General features: G+C 29.4%; 1 protein-coding gene across 4 annotated transcripts in view; it reads left to right on the top strand.

The window, feature by feature from the left end:
- The first annotated feature begins 2,339 nt into the window (after positions 1 to 2,339).
- LOC126772628 (lachesin-like) overlaps positions 2,340 to 16,795 on the top strand; it is a 28,675-nt gene continuing 14,219 nt past the window's right edge. For 2 of the 4 annotated variants that reach the window (XM_050493017.1, XM_050493016.1), the window contains exons 1-2: positions 2,340 to 2,554; positions 15,414 to 15,473. In XM_050493017.1, coding sequence (XP_050348974.1) covers positions 2,485 to 2,554; positions 15,414 to 15,473 — 130 coding nt within the window. In that variant the 5' untranslated portion in view covers positions 2,340 to 2,484. Of the gene's footprint in view, positions 2,555 to 9,200; positions 9,253 to 15,413; positions 15,474 to 16,795 lie in introns of those variants that run through there. The other 2 variants (XM_050493020.1, XM_050493019.1) reach the window with 2 other exon arrangements.

The raw sequence follows: 16,795 nt of genomic DNA, 5'->3' as shown, positions 1-16,795 counted from the left end.
TTTACATTAAATTTTTAATCCATATAAATATATGTAATTAAGTAATTAATATGTAGTTATGAGATATTATTTTTTTATTTAATTGAATTTATCAATTTTAATTTTCCTATAATAACGAATCTTAAAAGAATATTACAATTACCGTAAGCGTAAAATAAGCAAGGCATATCTACTTCTCTCACAGAAACATGAAATGAAAATAGAAAAAGTTTATTTTATAAGAATAGAGCATTTTTACGTCAATGCAGTACTTTTAGTTTATTCATATTACAAAGTGAACAAGTTTTGTTGCCTATTGTGTAAGGTTCAACACCAGCCGCATAAGCCTATTACTACTATTAATTGAAACTATTTCATTAATATTAATTTTTCATTAAAACCAAACATTACATTGTTACTTGTAAACAATGAATTATTTAAAACGTATCAGTTACTTTCAAACAACGTTAAAGAAATGACGATGGTCGTAACAAACGTCGTTATCCTACATTTTAGGGTCAATAGACGTCGAAGCGGCAGCGACGCGACAGCGAGGCGGCGACCCGTCGGCTCACTTCAAGCCATTACTTGATCAAAACATACACCACCCACAAAAAACTGAATAGTTCATAATTTTTGCCCAGTTCAACGTCCTAGTCTCTATATACAGCTTGCTCCAGATATTTTGACACAATTGCCATACATGCTTAATCATTTTTGGATGAATGCCGATAGAAAGAAAAAAAGCTGAGTTTGTCTCGATTATTTTCGCGAGATCTCAACTGCAATGAATACCTATTTCAATTGTTACTTGTACTGTTGTTACTAAGCATATATCTACCAGACATCTATTTTACAAATTTAGACGATACATGAAAACAAGATGTAGAAAAATAAGTATTAACGAAAAGATAGCAAAATATAAGAAGACGCTTCGTATAAGATAACCTTGATGTTTTCCCACTCCAAAGTAAGAGCTTCTCGGGCACTACAAGGAACAGTTATACTTAAGAAGAACATTATTGCGATGTTGCGATGGTCTTACACGACACAGATCGCCTTTAGTGCACGGGACAGTTGTGAACAACACTGCATACAGTAATAACCCTACACATTCACATCTCAGACACTCGTTTATTTTGTTACGATTTGTAAATTTTCTCGTGAATCGAATCTTAAGCACGATTCTAAATTTACTATCGAATCGGCGGACTATATTAAGATGTTTAAATTTTATATAATTTAGAATAAAGGAAATGTCTCTTTTTACCTATAGCAATAAAACGATAACAATATCCCGGAATAATATAATATTATAAAATAATTTACCAAATATTTTTAAAGCCAAGTTACTTAAAATCAAGTATATTTGTTATTTAGTAAGCAAATAAAAATCAAATTTCAATATTGAAATAATTCCCGCGTGTGTGTGTCAAACGTGACTTGGCACACTATTGGATGTATTACGCTAATTGAGGAAAACAAAGGTTATGTGCGGTCACTTATTTATTATTTTTTATACCAGTGCACAACAATTTGATAAATCACAATTTCATTATCTCTTAAACTTATTCATTAATAGTAGTCAGTAATGCCATATTTATTTACTTTAATTTACAATCACAGAAACGTATTTTAGCAAGCTTCTTTGAACTTTAAAGGTAAGAAGACAAAAACCCTACACTCATTCACTCGATCTATTAAATTTCAATATCCATCATACTCTCATCCGTTTAAAAAATACCTTGAAATATTTTCTGAATCCATATAACATTTGAAATACCACGTAATTCTTCATATGATGTGATATTTTTTTCTTTGCTTATAAATAATTATTAAAATTATAATTTCATATATATAATTTTTCATCTTAATAAATAAATGAATTTAAAAGTACATAAAAATTCTACTCTACAAACTAGTGACAAAACATTTCTTAAAAACTATTTTGCAGATTTTTATGTTTTATAAACCCAACATGGACAATTGCATACAATTCGAAGTTGTTAAGAAGTATAATATAATTATTGCCGATTGTTTGTTTTATATAAAATATAATAAAATAATTCATAGTGAATAGAATTCCATGATTGTATTATTTTTACCAGTCGGGATAAAATGCGGTCTGTATATTTTACTCAACTTAATCCAACAATAGTTTATTGTTCGGATTATGCATATTTGACAGCGAACAGTCTAGAGCAGTAGATCGCTAGTCAGTTGTTCGCCTTTTGTTTTATTTTATTGTACCATTATTCTGTGCCGGCTATAAAGGCTAGCTAGACAGTTTGTCTGCTTGTTCCCGGTTTCCTCGGCCTTGTTTATCTGGCTGGGGTAGTTAGCGCGGAGTGGCGGCTCGCACCCCGCGGCAGTGCTTCCGCAGGCCGCCTAGCGATGGCACGCGCGTTTGGCTCCATAGTCGATCTTTCACGCGTTCGCGAACTACATAGGTGAACTTACGACTACTCATATTTTCACTAAGACGATTTTTTCTATGTCAAAAAAATGACTCTTTTTCTACATTTATATTGTGTGGTATGGATAACGTTATTGACAGTCTACTGCAGTACGACAGGTGAGTGGAGAATGCAATTAACATTTTTATTGAGTTGATGGCAACTTGTGAAAAAGTTTTTATTGATTGAAAAATTAGTATCATTGTCTTATTTCACTGTTTAAATTGTCTTGTCGTGTAATTGTCTATTTAATTTAAAATGATGTCAATATGAATAGGACACTAAGGATATGTTTTTTGTTTAGACTTATGTTTATTTTAATCGAGTAAATTATATCATTTATTTGCCAATATATATTATGCTATTGATATTGAGACAAGAGAATACATATACAGTTGTAATGAAGAAATAAAATAAACACCCCAAAATAGACCTCAACATAACAATTTTTTTGTTAACTTTGATCTTTAAATGTTTTTTTTGTGTTTTAGTTATATAATGTATATAACTCGGTTATTTTTATAATACTGTTTTTATTTTAAGAATGAAATAAAAGTGGACTAAATTATAACCAAAGGATGACGATTCCACTCAGAAACGGAAAATTCCTCAAATGTAAGATTTTCTTAGAAGGGTTCGAGATAAGAAGCTCTTGTATTTCTTAAACATAATTCAGTTAACAAGGGGAAGAATCACAAACAAAACGGACGGGGGTCGATCTGTGAGTCATCCGCGGATATCCGCTGGCTTCTTGGCAGAGACAGTTATGGATGTATTCCATTACTGCAATAAATAAAATAAAGCTTAGTAATACCATGTAGCGCGTTGTTATGACGTAACCTAAAAATATTTATTGTTGATTTATATATGAATATTCCATTTTTATCTTGTAAAAGAAAATGATTACTAGAGTACATTTTGTCATTTAGAACATTTAATAGTAATACATTTTTTTGTCATCTAATATTTCTTTAATCTAACTCGAAATATTTCTGTGTACTTACGTACGTACGTTCTAAGGTTTCATTCTCAGTGAAATTCCAAATCATTAGGCAAAAATGTAATCATAAGACATCTCTTACAAGTGGAAGGTTATAATAATCGTTACATGATACGCATCGCATTGGTAATATGAAGATTGTTTCTTAGAACACCAATATCTATCAAAAGAATATATCACAAACTATTAACCAACCAAATTGCACGTCTTCTTATCTTTCACTAAGAATACGGGAAATATTTTTTTTTTGTTTAGTCATGTGACATTTTTTTAAGACAATTATATTTTACTAAATCCTTTTAAGTAAGCTTTGAGACTATTATCGTACTTAAAACTAAAAGTTACCTCATTGTTTTATACTTTTTCTGATTTCAAGTTTGTTTCACATTAGAGTAGAATTAATTTCATGTGCAGAATTCATTATAATTTATCTCTGTAATGAAGGAAAACATTGAGGAAGCATGCATGTGTAGGATGGAATTCTGTGACGTATGCATTTATCGATCCGAATTGGAGAAATTCACTAGTGGTAGGGCTTTGTGCAAACCTACCTGTATATGTATAACCGACTCATCAGATGTTCTATCGCCAAACAGCACAGTATTATCGTATTTCGGTTTGAAGAGTGAATGTGCTAGTATAACTACATGAACAATTATCATAACCTCACAAGCCAGTATAAAGATTAAATGACTTTTTTAATAAAATAAACAAATGTGATCTCTAATAATATAAATCAAAATCCAAGTAGCTTTAAAAATTAAAATATTATTAAATAAATTTTTGTTTTCATATTTATTATATCTCTTATTTTGAATGAAATAAAAAATGTTTTTTTTTTTTTGAATATCTTATAGTAAAAAAGTTATTAAACATATACATACTAACTGTAATCAGTCAGATTTATAGTTTGAGTGGTTTAATTAATTGCTAGCGTCTACGCAATGCGTCACTTTATTGATAAATGCATATTTTTTTTTCGTCACTGAATATATTAAATCGGATAGAACACATACAAGTTGAAGATACTTATTTAATATTTTGCACATATGAAATTAAATATATTCTCTATCACCTGACTGACTTATGTAATATATATAGCAAAATATTTAGGGGCACCGAAAATACAATAGTATCTATAGATAAATGCGAATGAATCGTGTCTGTTTCGTTGCTACACAAATCCGTGAAAATAAGCACTTCATCATCGCTATTTTATGAAAGCAAAATACTCTCAAAGAGACCATAACTCTCATTCTCGCGCCAGATATATCTTTATCGAATGATTAATTATTTAAATGAATAACATAAATAGGTCATTTATTATATTAACTATTCATAAAATAATCTTATTCAATTTTGAATACTATTTAGATTTGTCCTATTCATGCGTTAAAAAATATACGATTTAATTTATGTTAAAAGTAATTTGCCCGGTTGTTGTTGAATAAATATCAGTATGTATATTTTTATTTTCGTATACATTTTTTATGTGATTCTTTCATAAACAGGATTCAACGATACATGATAATAGTATTATGACATATATTATGTCTTCTACTATGAATTATGAATATGTATTTCCAATGAATCTTAAATAATATTTTAAATGCAAAAGTGAATTTTTTATTGAGTTTTCACGTCTTAAGTACCCCACCGACCATAATGAAATTTTGTTTACATGTTGTCAGGGTTACAGACAAGGATGTAGCCGTTTAATAAAAGGTAGCCTCTTATTACTACCTGATTTCCCCTACTTTTTCTATGGACTTTCTAGGAAAACCGAAAAAAATCAAACAAACATCCCACTTACTTAGGCTACTTATTGTACGAAACTATTTGAATTTTTTTTTTATTTCTTTTAAAAACGCCACAGTCGTCTTAAGTTTGTATTTATATTATATTAAATTTTAAGCTTGTAATTATAAATAATCTTAAACTTAATTATGATTCCGTGAATTAATAAAAATGTAAAGTTTAAATTCAGTGAGTAGAATATTTATCAATTTTTTTTTGCAACTTTTTGCTGCATTTCCCGTGGTAATACAAAACTCTGGATTTCTCCTCTAGAATTTTATTTAGTTTAATTTAGTAACTTTAATCATCATTACCAGTGACTGGCAATAACAAATAATTATGAAGTATTATTTTATTCTTTTAATTAGAAATATGACGAAACACCTTAGGGAACAAAAACTTAAATTACTGGGTCAAATTGGTGTATTGGTCTTATAAATACTACCTAATTCTTTACTGTAGTATGTGCTAGCTCTTTATTATATTAGGTTTGTAAAAGATTTTTTGTTGTTGTCTAAAGTTACTGATTGAATTGCTTTTTGAAATACAATAATTATCTACAAGTTCGCTAGTTGCTACTTAAAAAAAATATCAACGAAATCTCAACTTCATCCAGTTGATATTGTTTAAGCATCCATACATTCACACCTTTTTCGTTTTATTATTTGCAGGAAATATAATTTTCATCTATTTTCATGAACCTTTAAAAATAAATGTAATTTTTAAATAAATAAAAGAATTGTAAAATATTTTGCCCTCCTCGATACATTCAACTTCGTACCGTTGCGTCGACATAAACATAAAACATGGTTCACATGAAGCGTACATTTTAATCGACAACTTAACCTAATTTTAGTCTTCATTTCTTATATACATTTTTTGAGATGAGGCAAACCTACTGCATAAACACATTCATAGACGACTTACGTGGTGTATGCAGACTCGGAGCGAGATCTAAAACAGCGAGCTCTACTGCGAATTCCAAATTTCACGCAAACTGGCTTGAAATTTGGAATTCGCCATGCTCATAGTTTTTGGCCTGTGACTGAACAAAAAAGTGAGATAATTTGACATTTCTCATTTTAATCGAGTTCGAGATAATATTGACTATTTGACCCTTTATATATATTTCTCAGGTCGCCGAGGTGAATAAACATGTACATATATTAACGTTTTAGAGATAAGACAACAGCTAGGAAGCGCTTTATTGTATTAACTTTCTCACCAATAAATTCATTCTGATAGTTAAAATTTGGTTTAAAAAAAAAAATATTAAGCCACTTCCCACTCCAAATACCATTTTTTTCGATTCATCATTAGTCTTATATCATATATGCATATACTACAATTATGTTTAATGTAATCAGTGTACAGGATAACACTTGGTTCTAAGATACAGGTTTCAGGTATATTTTCGATAAATACTTTAATAAGGATCCATAAAATTTTGTTGTTCGGACAGATTTTTACGGCCGCCTCCAAAGAACTAACTTAATTTAATTTTTAGTGATTGAAAGTGTTTATTAAAATTTTCTATCACTGTGATACAAAAATATATAATATTTGAAAGTTAAATATAATTATGTTTTTTTTTATTATAAGATAATCTTATAAAATATGTAATTCTCGATTATAGGGACAAAAAACGTGGCCGACAATGACCGCCCGCCCGGATAACATGAAAAATCGAAATAGATGAATTTAAAATTAACGAAAACCAATACATAAATATGGGATAAAATTTATTTTTCCTTTTAATATAATAATACATCAAATCAAAATTGTTTATTTCTTTGACTTACATGTAAGTTACAACATATTCAACTAAAGCCATTTATTTACGTTATATAGTTAATCTGTACTCGGAGTCGACGTATTACCACATATAAAATCAATAGGTCTCATTACAAATTATTATTATAAAAAACAGAAGAGAATAAAAAGGCTAAAAAGGTAAGGTCATCTCATACGTGGCACAAAAGTGTTTTTAGTTCTGCATGCGATTTGTTCTATTCACACTTTATTTTGGTATTCAATGGACACAATGTATTTCAAGTCATGTCATCTACTTTTTAGGCAGTTTTTTTATAAGACAAGAAAACACAATTGTTTTTCAGCCTTCTTCGACTCGGATGGGTTGAATCATGGGCTTATTATACTATTACGCGTTGGATGAAATTAGTTTGGAGTCGATATCGTCTTTTGTTCTAAAGACATGCGATTTAAAAGAAACATGAACATAAAAACGTATACTAGCTGGATAAGATTAGCAATGACAAATATGCGGCACATTAATGCCGAGTATTAACTTTATTATTTTAATTTTAAGACCTGAGATCAAATAAATACTTATAAGTTTATAATAATATATTTTTTTGTACATAAACATTTCTTTAATTAAATAGTTAAGTAAGTATGGTTTATAAATAAAATACCTGAATTACCTAAACAGCAAAAAAAAGTAAATAATTAAAATTCTCGTATTTTACGGTACATATTTTTTACATAAGACCTTATATGGTGAATGTGACGATTATATGAACATTATTATTTATTCATAACTATAATATTAATTTCATTGTATAGGAAGTCACTCTTCAATATGGTTAATAATTAAAAAGAAATCTATTAATATCTATAAAAAGGATCCTAATAAGATAAAGAGAGATATGAGAAAACGCTAATACACAGTCAGATAATGAACATATTCATTATCTGACTGTGTATTAGCAAATTGATGAGACGAGTTAATATAAGCTAATTAAGTGATAAAAAGAGTAACTAATAATATACTGTTTGTGGTTAATTGAAGATTATAAAGATCAAATACGTTAACACGATTGAAATTTGGATCAGTAACAGCCTGTGAATGTCAAATTGCTGGGCTAAGACCTCCTCTCCTCTTTTTTTTTGAGGAGAAGTTTTGGAGCTTATTCCATCACGCTGCTCCAATGCGGGTTGGTGAAATACACATGTGGCAGAATTTCAGTGAAATTAGACATATGCAGGTTTACACACGATGTTTTCCTTCACCGTCAAGCGCGAGATGAATTATAAACACAAATTAAGCACATGAAAATCAGTGGTGCTTGCCCGGGTTTGAACCCACGTTCATCAGTTAAGATTTCCGCGTTCTAACCACTGGCTAAAAATATGTTTTTATTTTTTTCAAACTTAGTAGGAGACCAATGTTTGTATTTTCAGTCTTAAACTTTCGTTTTATGAACATCGCGTAAACTCGTTGGTCTTACTCTGGTCATGTCGGAAGATGAGAGTTAAGGAATTGGGATTACAGGTGTTTATGTCCAAACTTGATGAGATATCTAGTATTTTATAATGGCTGCTATTTCAATCATGGAAACGCTGAATACTGTGTACTGATCGAAAATCAAACGTAACGCTTAAGCAAATAGCCAACTTTATAGAACTGGAAATATTTACTTAATACATAAATCCCGGGTAACTACAATTTGAAACTGGCTATCGAATCGAAATATATTGAAGGTGTATTGATTTTGCTAGTGTCAAACATATTATTTCACACATAAAGACGTTAAAAGTACAGTATTTTATAAGATAATAAAATAATAAAATCTTTAACGACATTGGCTACATTATAACAGTAATGGTGGCACTTAGTAACGTTCTTTAAGGAGTTTTATTGTTTTTCAAATATGTGGTAGTATAAACCATAAATGAAAACCTGCAATTAACATATGGCAAATAACTAAGGCGCAAATAACTAAGATATGTCAAAATATTTGTTTATTCACATAACTATAAACGTAAGAGCGGCGCAATGCTACTTTGGAACTAAGTGTGGACAGTAACGCAAATATCTGCCGTACTTGACTCCTTCGACCTGCACAAACAAACACAAAACTAATGATAAAATTACAGAGTTATATATGATATTAAACGATGATTAATTGGTTTATTTAAAATCGATTTAAATGACGAAGGACGTGTAAAAGTACCGTAGGATTAGTTGGTTTTCAACATTTTACGAGGGATTATGTAGTGAGTGTTTCATAGTATACTGCTTTACTAATAACCAACAAGAGTACGCAATAGTGTATTTGTGATATTTTCTATATTTGTACAAATTAAAGAAATATAATTAAAAAAGTCTTCTACGTATTATTCAGATCGTAGAATTAAGACTAATACAGCAAATAAGCGAACACGCTGTGCCGCAAATCGCAATATTTTATACTATACAAGTTGATTACGAAAATAGTAATATAGTATAGTATGGTAACAGTCTGTGAATGTCCCACTGCTGGGCTAAGGCCTTCTCTCCGTATTTTTTTTTGAGAACTACTTCTCAAAAATACTTTTATGTGTAATGCAGTATGGAGCTTATTTCACCACGCTGCTCCAATGCGGGTTGAGGCACGAGATTAATTATAATCACAAATAAAGCAATTTTCCACCAACCCGCATTGGAGCAGCGTGGTGGAATAAGCTCCAAAACCTTCTCCTCAAAAAGAGGAGAGGAGGCCTTTAGCCCAGCAGTGGAACATTCACAGGCTGTTACGGTTACGGTACGGTACAAATTAAGCACATGAAAATTCAGTGGTGCTTGCCCGGGCTTGAATCCACGATCATCGATCACGATCACGCGTTCTTACCACTGGACCATCTCGGACTCATGTAATAATTAATAAAAAATGGCATTTCAATATAATGTAATATTTTAGAAGGTAATTAGTCTCTATACTGATCATAATATTATTATTATATTATCAGGTATAATTTAGTTTTAAAAACTATTTTATGAAATAATATTTTTTTATATGATACTTATATTATATTGTCCTTGTTATACACGTAAAACATATTTTACATTTATCTTGGTTGCCTGTAAATTATGAATTATGATTTTTAAATTATTTATAAGTTAAAATAATATAAAAAAACTATCTAAAACTTTAACAGAATAAATGTTTAAGTCATCACTAAAAGATAAACAATACGGACTTTCTTGAAACGATTAACATTTCGCTGAAAGTTTTGAAAAGTTTCGTTATAATAGTTTTGGTAGCGTTTTAATTATTTTTCGTCTTAAAGTCTCGGCACTGAGTTTTAACAAGGTTTTGGATGAAGTCTTTGCTAATGTTATTATGAGATCTATGAATTAGAGTTTCATTTAAAACGAATGGATTATTTAGAAAATAATATATATTCACATATTTTTTATTTTGAAATTCCAAGTACGTGTGGTTCAGATATAAAATAAAGAAGATCAGCATAAGTATTCATTATGCGCCGAGCGCAAGATAAATTATGAGCACAAATTAATCTCTTAAAAATTATGTTGTACTTGTCCGGGATTGATTCCGTAATTTTCGCTTATGATTCACGTGCTTTACCCAATAGACCATCTCGGTGTTACATTATCATAATTATTTAATTTCATCAAAGTGTCTTCTCTTTAAGCTTTAGAAATCATATAATGAAATTATATAAAAATAGTTACTTACTAGTTACTAGTTTTTAACATTTAATTTATTACCAGTTAACTAACAGTAATAAACCTAGAAAAGTAAATAACAACCCATAATCTTCCTATTACCGAACATTGGCTCCTCTGTTAAGGTGATGGATTTTGGAGCATAATCTGACCTGTCGCTTCACCACGTATCAACAATGAATCATTAATCTATAACTTTAAAATCTGGGTAAAATAACAGAGAGACAAAATAAATATATATAGAATACTGCGTATGGACGTGAAAGTGTTTGTCGATACTTGACAGGTAATCTCAGTGACATAAAATCTTAGTTCCCAAGGTTGGTGGCGCATTGGCTATAAGCGATGGTTGACATTTCTTACAATGCCAATGTCTAAGGGCGTTTGGTGACCACTTACCAACAGGTGGCCCATATGCTCGTCCACCTTCCTATTCTATAAAAAAAAAAAACCTATCCACTTTCTATGTATTTGTATAGAAATCAACAGTGTTGATTTTGCTCTTCTTTAAATTCAATTAATTACCAAGAAAATCTTTAGAAGAATTCAAGAAATATTAAATTAAATTGTATTTTCCACAGTTACTTTACAAATATATTTATAATTTTTTAAATATTTATTCCACCTTAACATCATTGAATTCTTTATTGAACTTGTATTTCTCAGAATCATTTTTAGTTTAGTTTTAATATCGATATAAGGTTAGTCTGCCTTTTATATATAATTATAGATTTTGAATGTTCTGTTCGATTCAAAACACGATTGTAATTAACACACGCTTTTATAACATATCCATAGTGTGTCTATTATCATTAAAATTAGTTGTTATTATTATAGACATAACAAGTATTTTCCAACAGCATATACAATAACATTATAAACTTACGAGTCATCATAAACCACAAACAAGTAATAAAATAAATAATAATAGCATATATACTATAAACTCTGGGATGTGTCTAAATTTAAAATGTAAAGTTGTACTGCATCTAGGGATCATAGCGAGTGTCAATTATTCATCTGTGCCGATAATGGAACAACCCTGTCGTCAGAAGTGTGGCTGTCAACGCTATACGTAATGGTAGCTATATGTGTGCTCCTCAACAAAAACCAATCCTAGCTAATGTGCCGATGAGATCGAAAGGCCAATTACGGATTAATTTAAAACCGGTGTGATGTTCGCTAATTAACTTGTCCGCTTACGTTGTCATAGTTTGCGTTGTAATAAAGTATTAATTACCAGAACGATTTCGCCAATCAATGTATTGTAATTTGTTACTCTCGTTTCAATATTTGTACGTAGGCATTTATATATTATTAAATTAATTTTTAGTTTCAAGAATGAAATAATAATAACAGAATATTAAACACATAATTGACGGTTAATTTTTTGTACGCTATCATTTTGTATAATGATTATAACGAATGGCGAAGATATGGAATAAAAATCGAAAAAACAGTTGGTATACAAAAACTTTAATTGTTCCGTTTCCATAAAAAATATTATAGTAATACCGTAAGCTTGCCTTGGTCCAACGACTTATTAAACTAGCATTTTTTATTATGCTAGTTGTTATATATATTGAGCTTATATCAGCTCATATATATATATATATATATATATATATATATATATATATATAACAACTAGCATCCGACACATTGATTAATTTATTTTAACGGACATGAACATTTGCTTTTTTAATACAGTTTTGTAACACATTTTTTTGAAAGCAAGTGAAATGAATATTGTGAGTTGATATCCGGGCAAGCAATGTTGAATTTGCATGTATTGCATATGTGCTTATAAATAATTAGTCATCTCGTGATTGTTAACAGGCAGTTACATCATATATTTAATATAATAAAAATATATTTACAATGGTTGGATTAATTTATTAGACTTATTTTGTCTCAGCATTATTATTGTATTTATTTGACAAAGGAATACAAGTCGCCCGCAGCTAATCCTCCTACCACACTATTTATAAAAATGGGTTTTATCTAATTGAAGTCGCGACTACTAACTTAGCTCGTTATCCTATTGGATGCAATTAAAAAAAAACTACTTATTTATGTTTTTAACTACTTTCGCATTTATAATAATAATTAGGAATAGTAAGGTTCATGTTGTTATAGCCGTTATTTTTGTAAATAAAGAAATTTGTTCTATTATTATCTTTATAAAAATAAACGGTATTAAAATATTTTCACTAAATCTGATCTCTAAATCGTGATTTTATAATTAATTATATAAATAAATCTTTATCACAGCGTTGTTTTAATATATAAATCATATTTTCTACAAGCGTTATTAGTGGGGTCAGGTCACATCTATTAGATCCCTATATATTTAAAATCATAAAACTTTGATTAATAAATGTTTCATAATGTAAACAAATTATATATATAGGTATTATCTTATACATAATAACAACTTCATATATATTAAGTAATATAACATTAAAGGACTAGTTATAATGCCTGTCGTTTGTTCCGTGGCTTGTAAATATTTGTTGAAGCTTAATACGGCAGTATAAGCTGTAATAACATAAAAATTCTTAAACATTTTTATGCAATACGTCGTCAATGACACTTTGGCGAACAGAAAAATAGATTAATAGATGACTGATGATGATGACGATAATGATAGACTCAAATTATTCAACAAATATCACAATTTTACTTTATTTTTAAATAGCGGCTGCAATAGTGCGTGGAAACGAAACTACGTTTTCTATTTTTTCCATTATCACAAAACTTGCCTTTTTTTGCAAGGCGGAAACTTCAAATTGTGACGCGTCCTTGTAATTTTCCTTTTCACACAACTAAGGAGGTTTCAGGTGAAAAATTACTCTGGACATAGATCATGTACACGATTCATGAAAATAAATGCATTATATACGTTGTAAAAGTTGTATGTTCAGTAATACAAACATATAAAAACATTAAATCGTTAACACTCGTTGCAATTATACGACATGGCGTATATAACCGCGCATATTCCCCTGAGTCACTACACTTACGTTTTAATATCGTCGCTATCCATCATATCCATAAAGTTAATGGCATCGATAACAAATTTATTTAACGACAGATTTTTAACTCTATTTTTATGATATTTCATACAATGCTATCATAAAAAAGGCTTGCTAATCCGATAATAATAATATATATAAACTAACCATTCATTAGCGTTATAAATAGTTTTACAAATGTATTAATAAAGCGAATGAACTTTACCTACTAATTTATTATTAAATTGAAATCTCATGTTAAAAAACATTATAAATAAGTAGAGTTATACACATCATTAGTAGAGTTCATACACATCGTCAGGAGTACAGAAAAAGACAGCAGACAGAAAGGTAGCCTACCTAACATATAAAATGTTGTGTACAGTTATTATTGGAAAACAGTTTTTGTTTAATTTATTGTGTGTTATTATTGTGCCTAATAAAAAAAAAAAAATAAACATCCCTTCACTAACCTAAAACGCAGCCTGGGCCGCGGACGGAAACTACTAGATGATAAAAAGCGTGGAGTTAATATTCGTTGATTTTCCACTTCGTTGATTAGCTACTGAGTGTGTTAATTCTTTTCGTAGAATCTATATTTCGAACCGGTAGTTTTAAACTTCATTCCAAACCTGTAACAAAACGATTCAATTATTGTATAAACCTTATAAAATTATACTTTATTTTATTTTAATTTGAAATATAATAAGCAATAGCATCGTTAAGTACCTATCATGAAATGATAAAATAGTTAATTTCAACGAAACATACCACGATGTCTTGTAATTATATTAAATAAATAATTTATTGATATATGTGTAAGATTACCACATACACTATTGTAAAAAAGAGAAATAGCAAGTATGAATTTCCTGTACTGCGGCACGGTAATTAAACACTGAAAACTTTTAATGACGCAGTAAACTTTTACGTGTGTTATTGTACTCGAATAACAGTTGATAACGCTAAGTGGATGATATTTTAATATGATAATGATCCATTTATTCTTTGAAAAAGTAGGCGTTCCATTAAAGTGGAGTTATTATATCGTTTCCAAACTTCGTTTTCATAATTATTATCTTATTATAATAAATTTATACATGATTATACACTTTAAGTAACTTTTATTTAACAATGATATTTAAATGAAATAATATATAATATATATTATTTCCTTGTATTATTATTCCTTGTATATAAAATATATTTACATTTTCTTTTGTCTTCATGTTTGTCGGTAAAGATTAATCACGGATCACATAAGTAATACAAATATTTTTTTTTTGAATGAGCCACGAACCTTAGGAACTAAGATGTTATGTGCCTATGTGTATATAAATAAATAAGTATAAAGAGAGAAAATATTCTTTATACTTATTTATGTAAACACTCAAACAAAAATAATGAAAAAAAAAACGTCTAGATCAAGTAACAATCGGCGAATGCAATGATGGCTGAGTTGATAAATATTCTTATTTCGAAGCTATTATCTAGACTTTTTTTCTTTTTTTAGAGAAAATATATGGGTTAAATAGAATGGAACACACTATCAAGTAATTAATTAATAAAGTAATTTCATACTTAAATAACAAACACTCCCTTTAATATTATTTATTATATCTCAAAAAATGCCTGAATTTAAAATATTTCAAGCGAAAAAAATGTTTTTATTTTTAATTCTTTTACAGGTCAGGGATTGCCCAACGGACTGAATGTAGTATCTGTTGCTCCTATAGAGGTTCCCAATGGTAAGTGATCTTCGCGCTATTTTTCGACCTTCGTAATCGTTGTAGCTTATATTGCAAGAAAGTCTCCAACAAACGCGATATTCCTACTGGCTTGGCAACACGATTGCTTTCAATTAATCTCATGACAGTAAAAGATCATATTAATAGCAGCCACGTTAGCCTAGTGGCTAGTATTATAAGGCCGCAGACCGTTGCAAAATTCCGTCCGGAAGATATCATCTGCATATCATTAAAAAACTGCATAATATGGCTAAATAAATATTTAAGCAACAGAAAATCCAATTCCCAAACCTTTATTGAAGATACTTATTACCAAACCATTGACCTTAGTATGTTCGTTATTGAACAAATGTTTTTCCTCACATTAATTATTTCAATGAGTACTTATTGCGATAATACAGCTGGTCACCGCCTTAGTCAATTTATTATTTAACTAGCAAATGCCCACGACCTCATTCCTTTTTAATCTTTTTAACGGAGAACTATAAACGTATTCGTGCTTCATTTTGAGATAAACTGTACGTTTGTGAAAAAGGCGCTTAAAATCCTTTCGACAATTTTGCGTGACGTCGTTAAAATTGCTCTAGGAATGTTCTAAAAATAATTGTTCTCGTCTTCATGTGTGTGCTTACACATGTTAAAAAATAAAAAAAAAATACAAATTTAGGCATAAAGAATAAAAAAACTTTCTTGCTAATTGTTTTAGATTCGTTATGTCAAAATGATTTTATAATTAAATGTTTCATTAAGTTATGTTAATAACATTCATTCAAATCTTCTTTTTATTAGCTTAAAGGAAAATTGGTACACTGCATTTATACATATAAAAAATAAATAATAATAATAATTTACTACTACTCCGCGCGGTTTCACCCGCGTCACTGTTCTGCCCTAGGATCCGTGATGTTATATATAGTTAATAACCTTTCTCAATAAGTAGGTTATCTAATGCAAGCCTTGCAATGCAGTGTTGATAATATATTCTCTGTACAAAAGAGATTTAACAACAAAATTCTTCGTTTGGAACGTGTCTTCCTCTAAATTCATTAGGCAAAAAATCTAAATCCTTACTTCTCTTATAGGATTAAATTGAATACAAAGCTACGACCGGTTCGGCATGTAGACTACCGAGAAGAATTAACTTGAACAAGACAATCAGAAATAGTTAAATATAAAAGTCAACTATATACAATTTAATTTATATTTTTTGTATAGAAATCAACTAGAATAGAATATGAAATCCAAGCATTTTTACTATCGGTATTTGCATTGTGTCATAAGCCAAAAGAATTTTTTTTTATTCTGGACTCTGCGGAATCAAA

This window comes from Nymphalis io, chromosome 13 (genome assembly GCF_905147045.1).
Source record: "Nymphalis io chromosome 13, ilAglIoxx1.1, whole genome shotgun sequence".
NCBI classification, from domain to species: Eukaryota; Metazoa; Arthropoda; class Insecta; order Lepidoptera; family Nymphalidae; genus Nymphalis; species Nymphalis io.
Note: the sequence above shows the minus strand (reverse complement) of the source record. Positions and strands in the feature narration are given on the sequence as shown.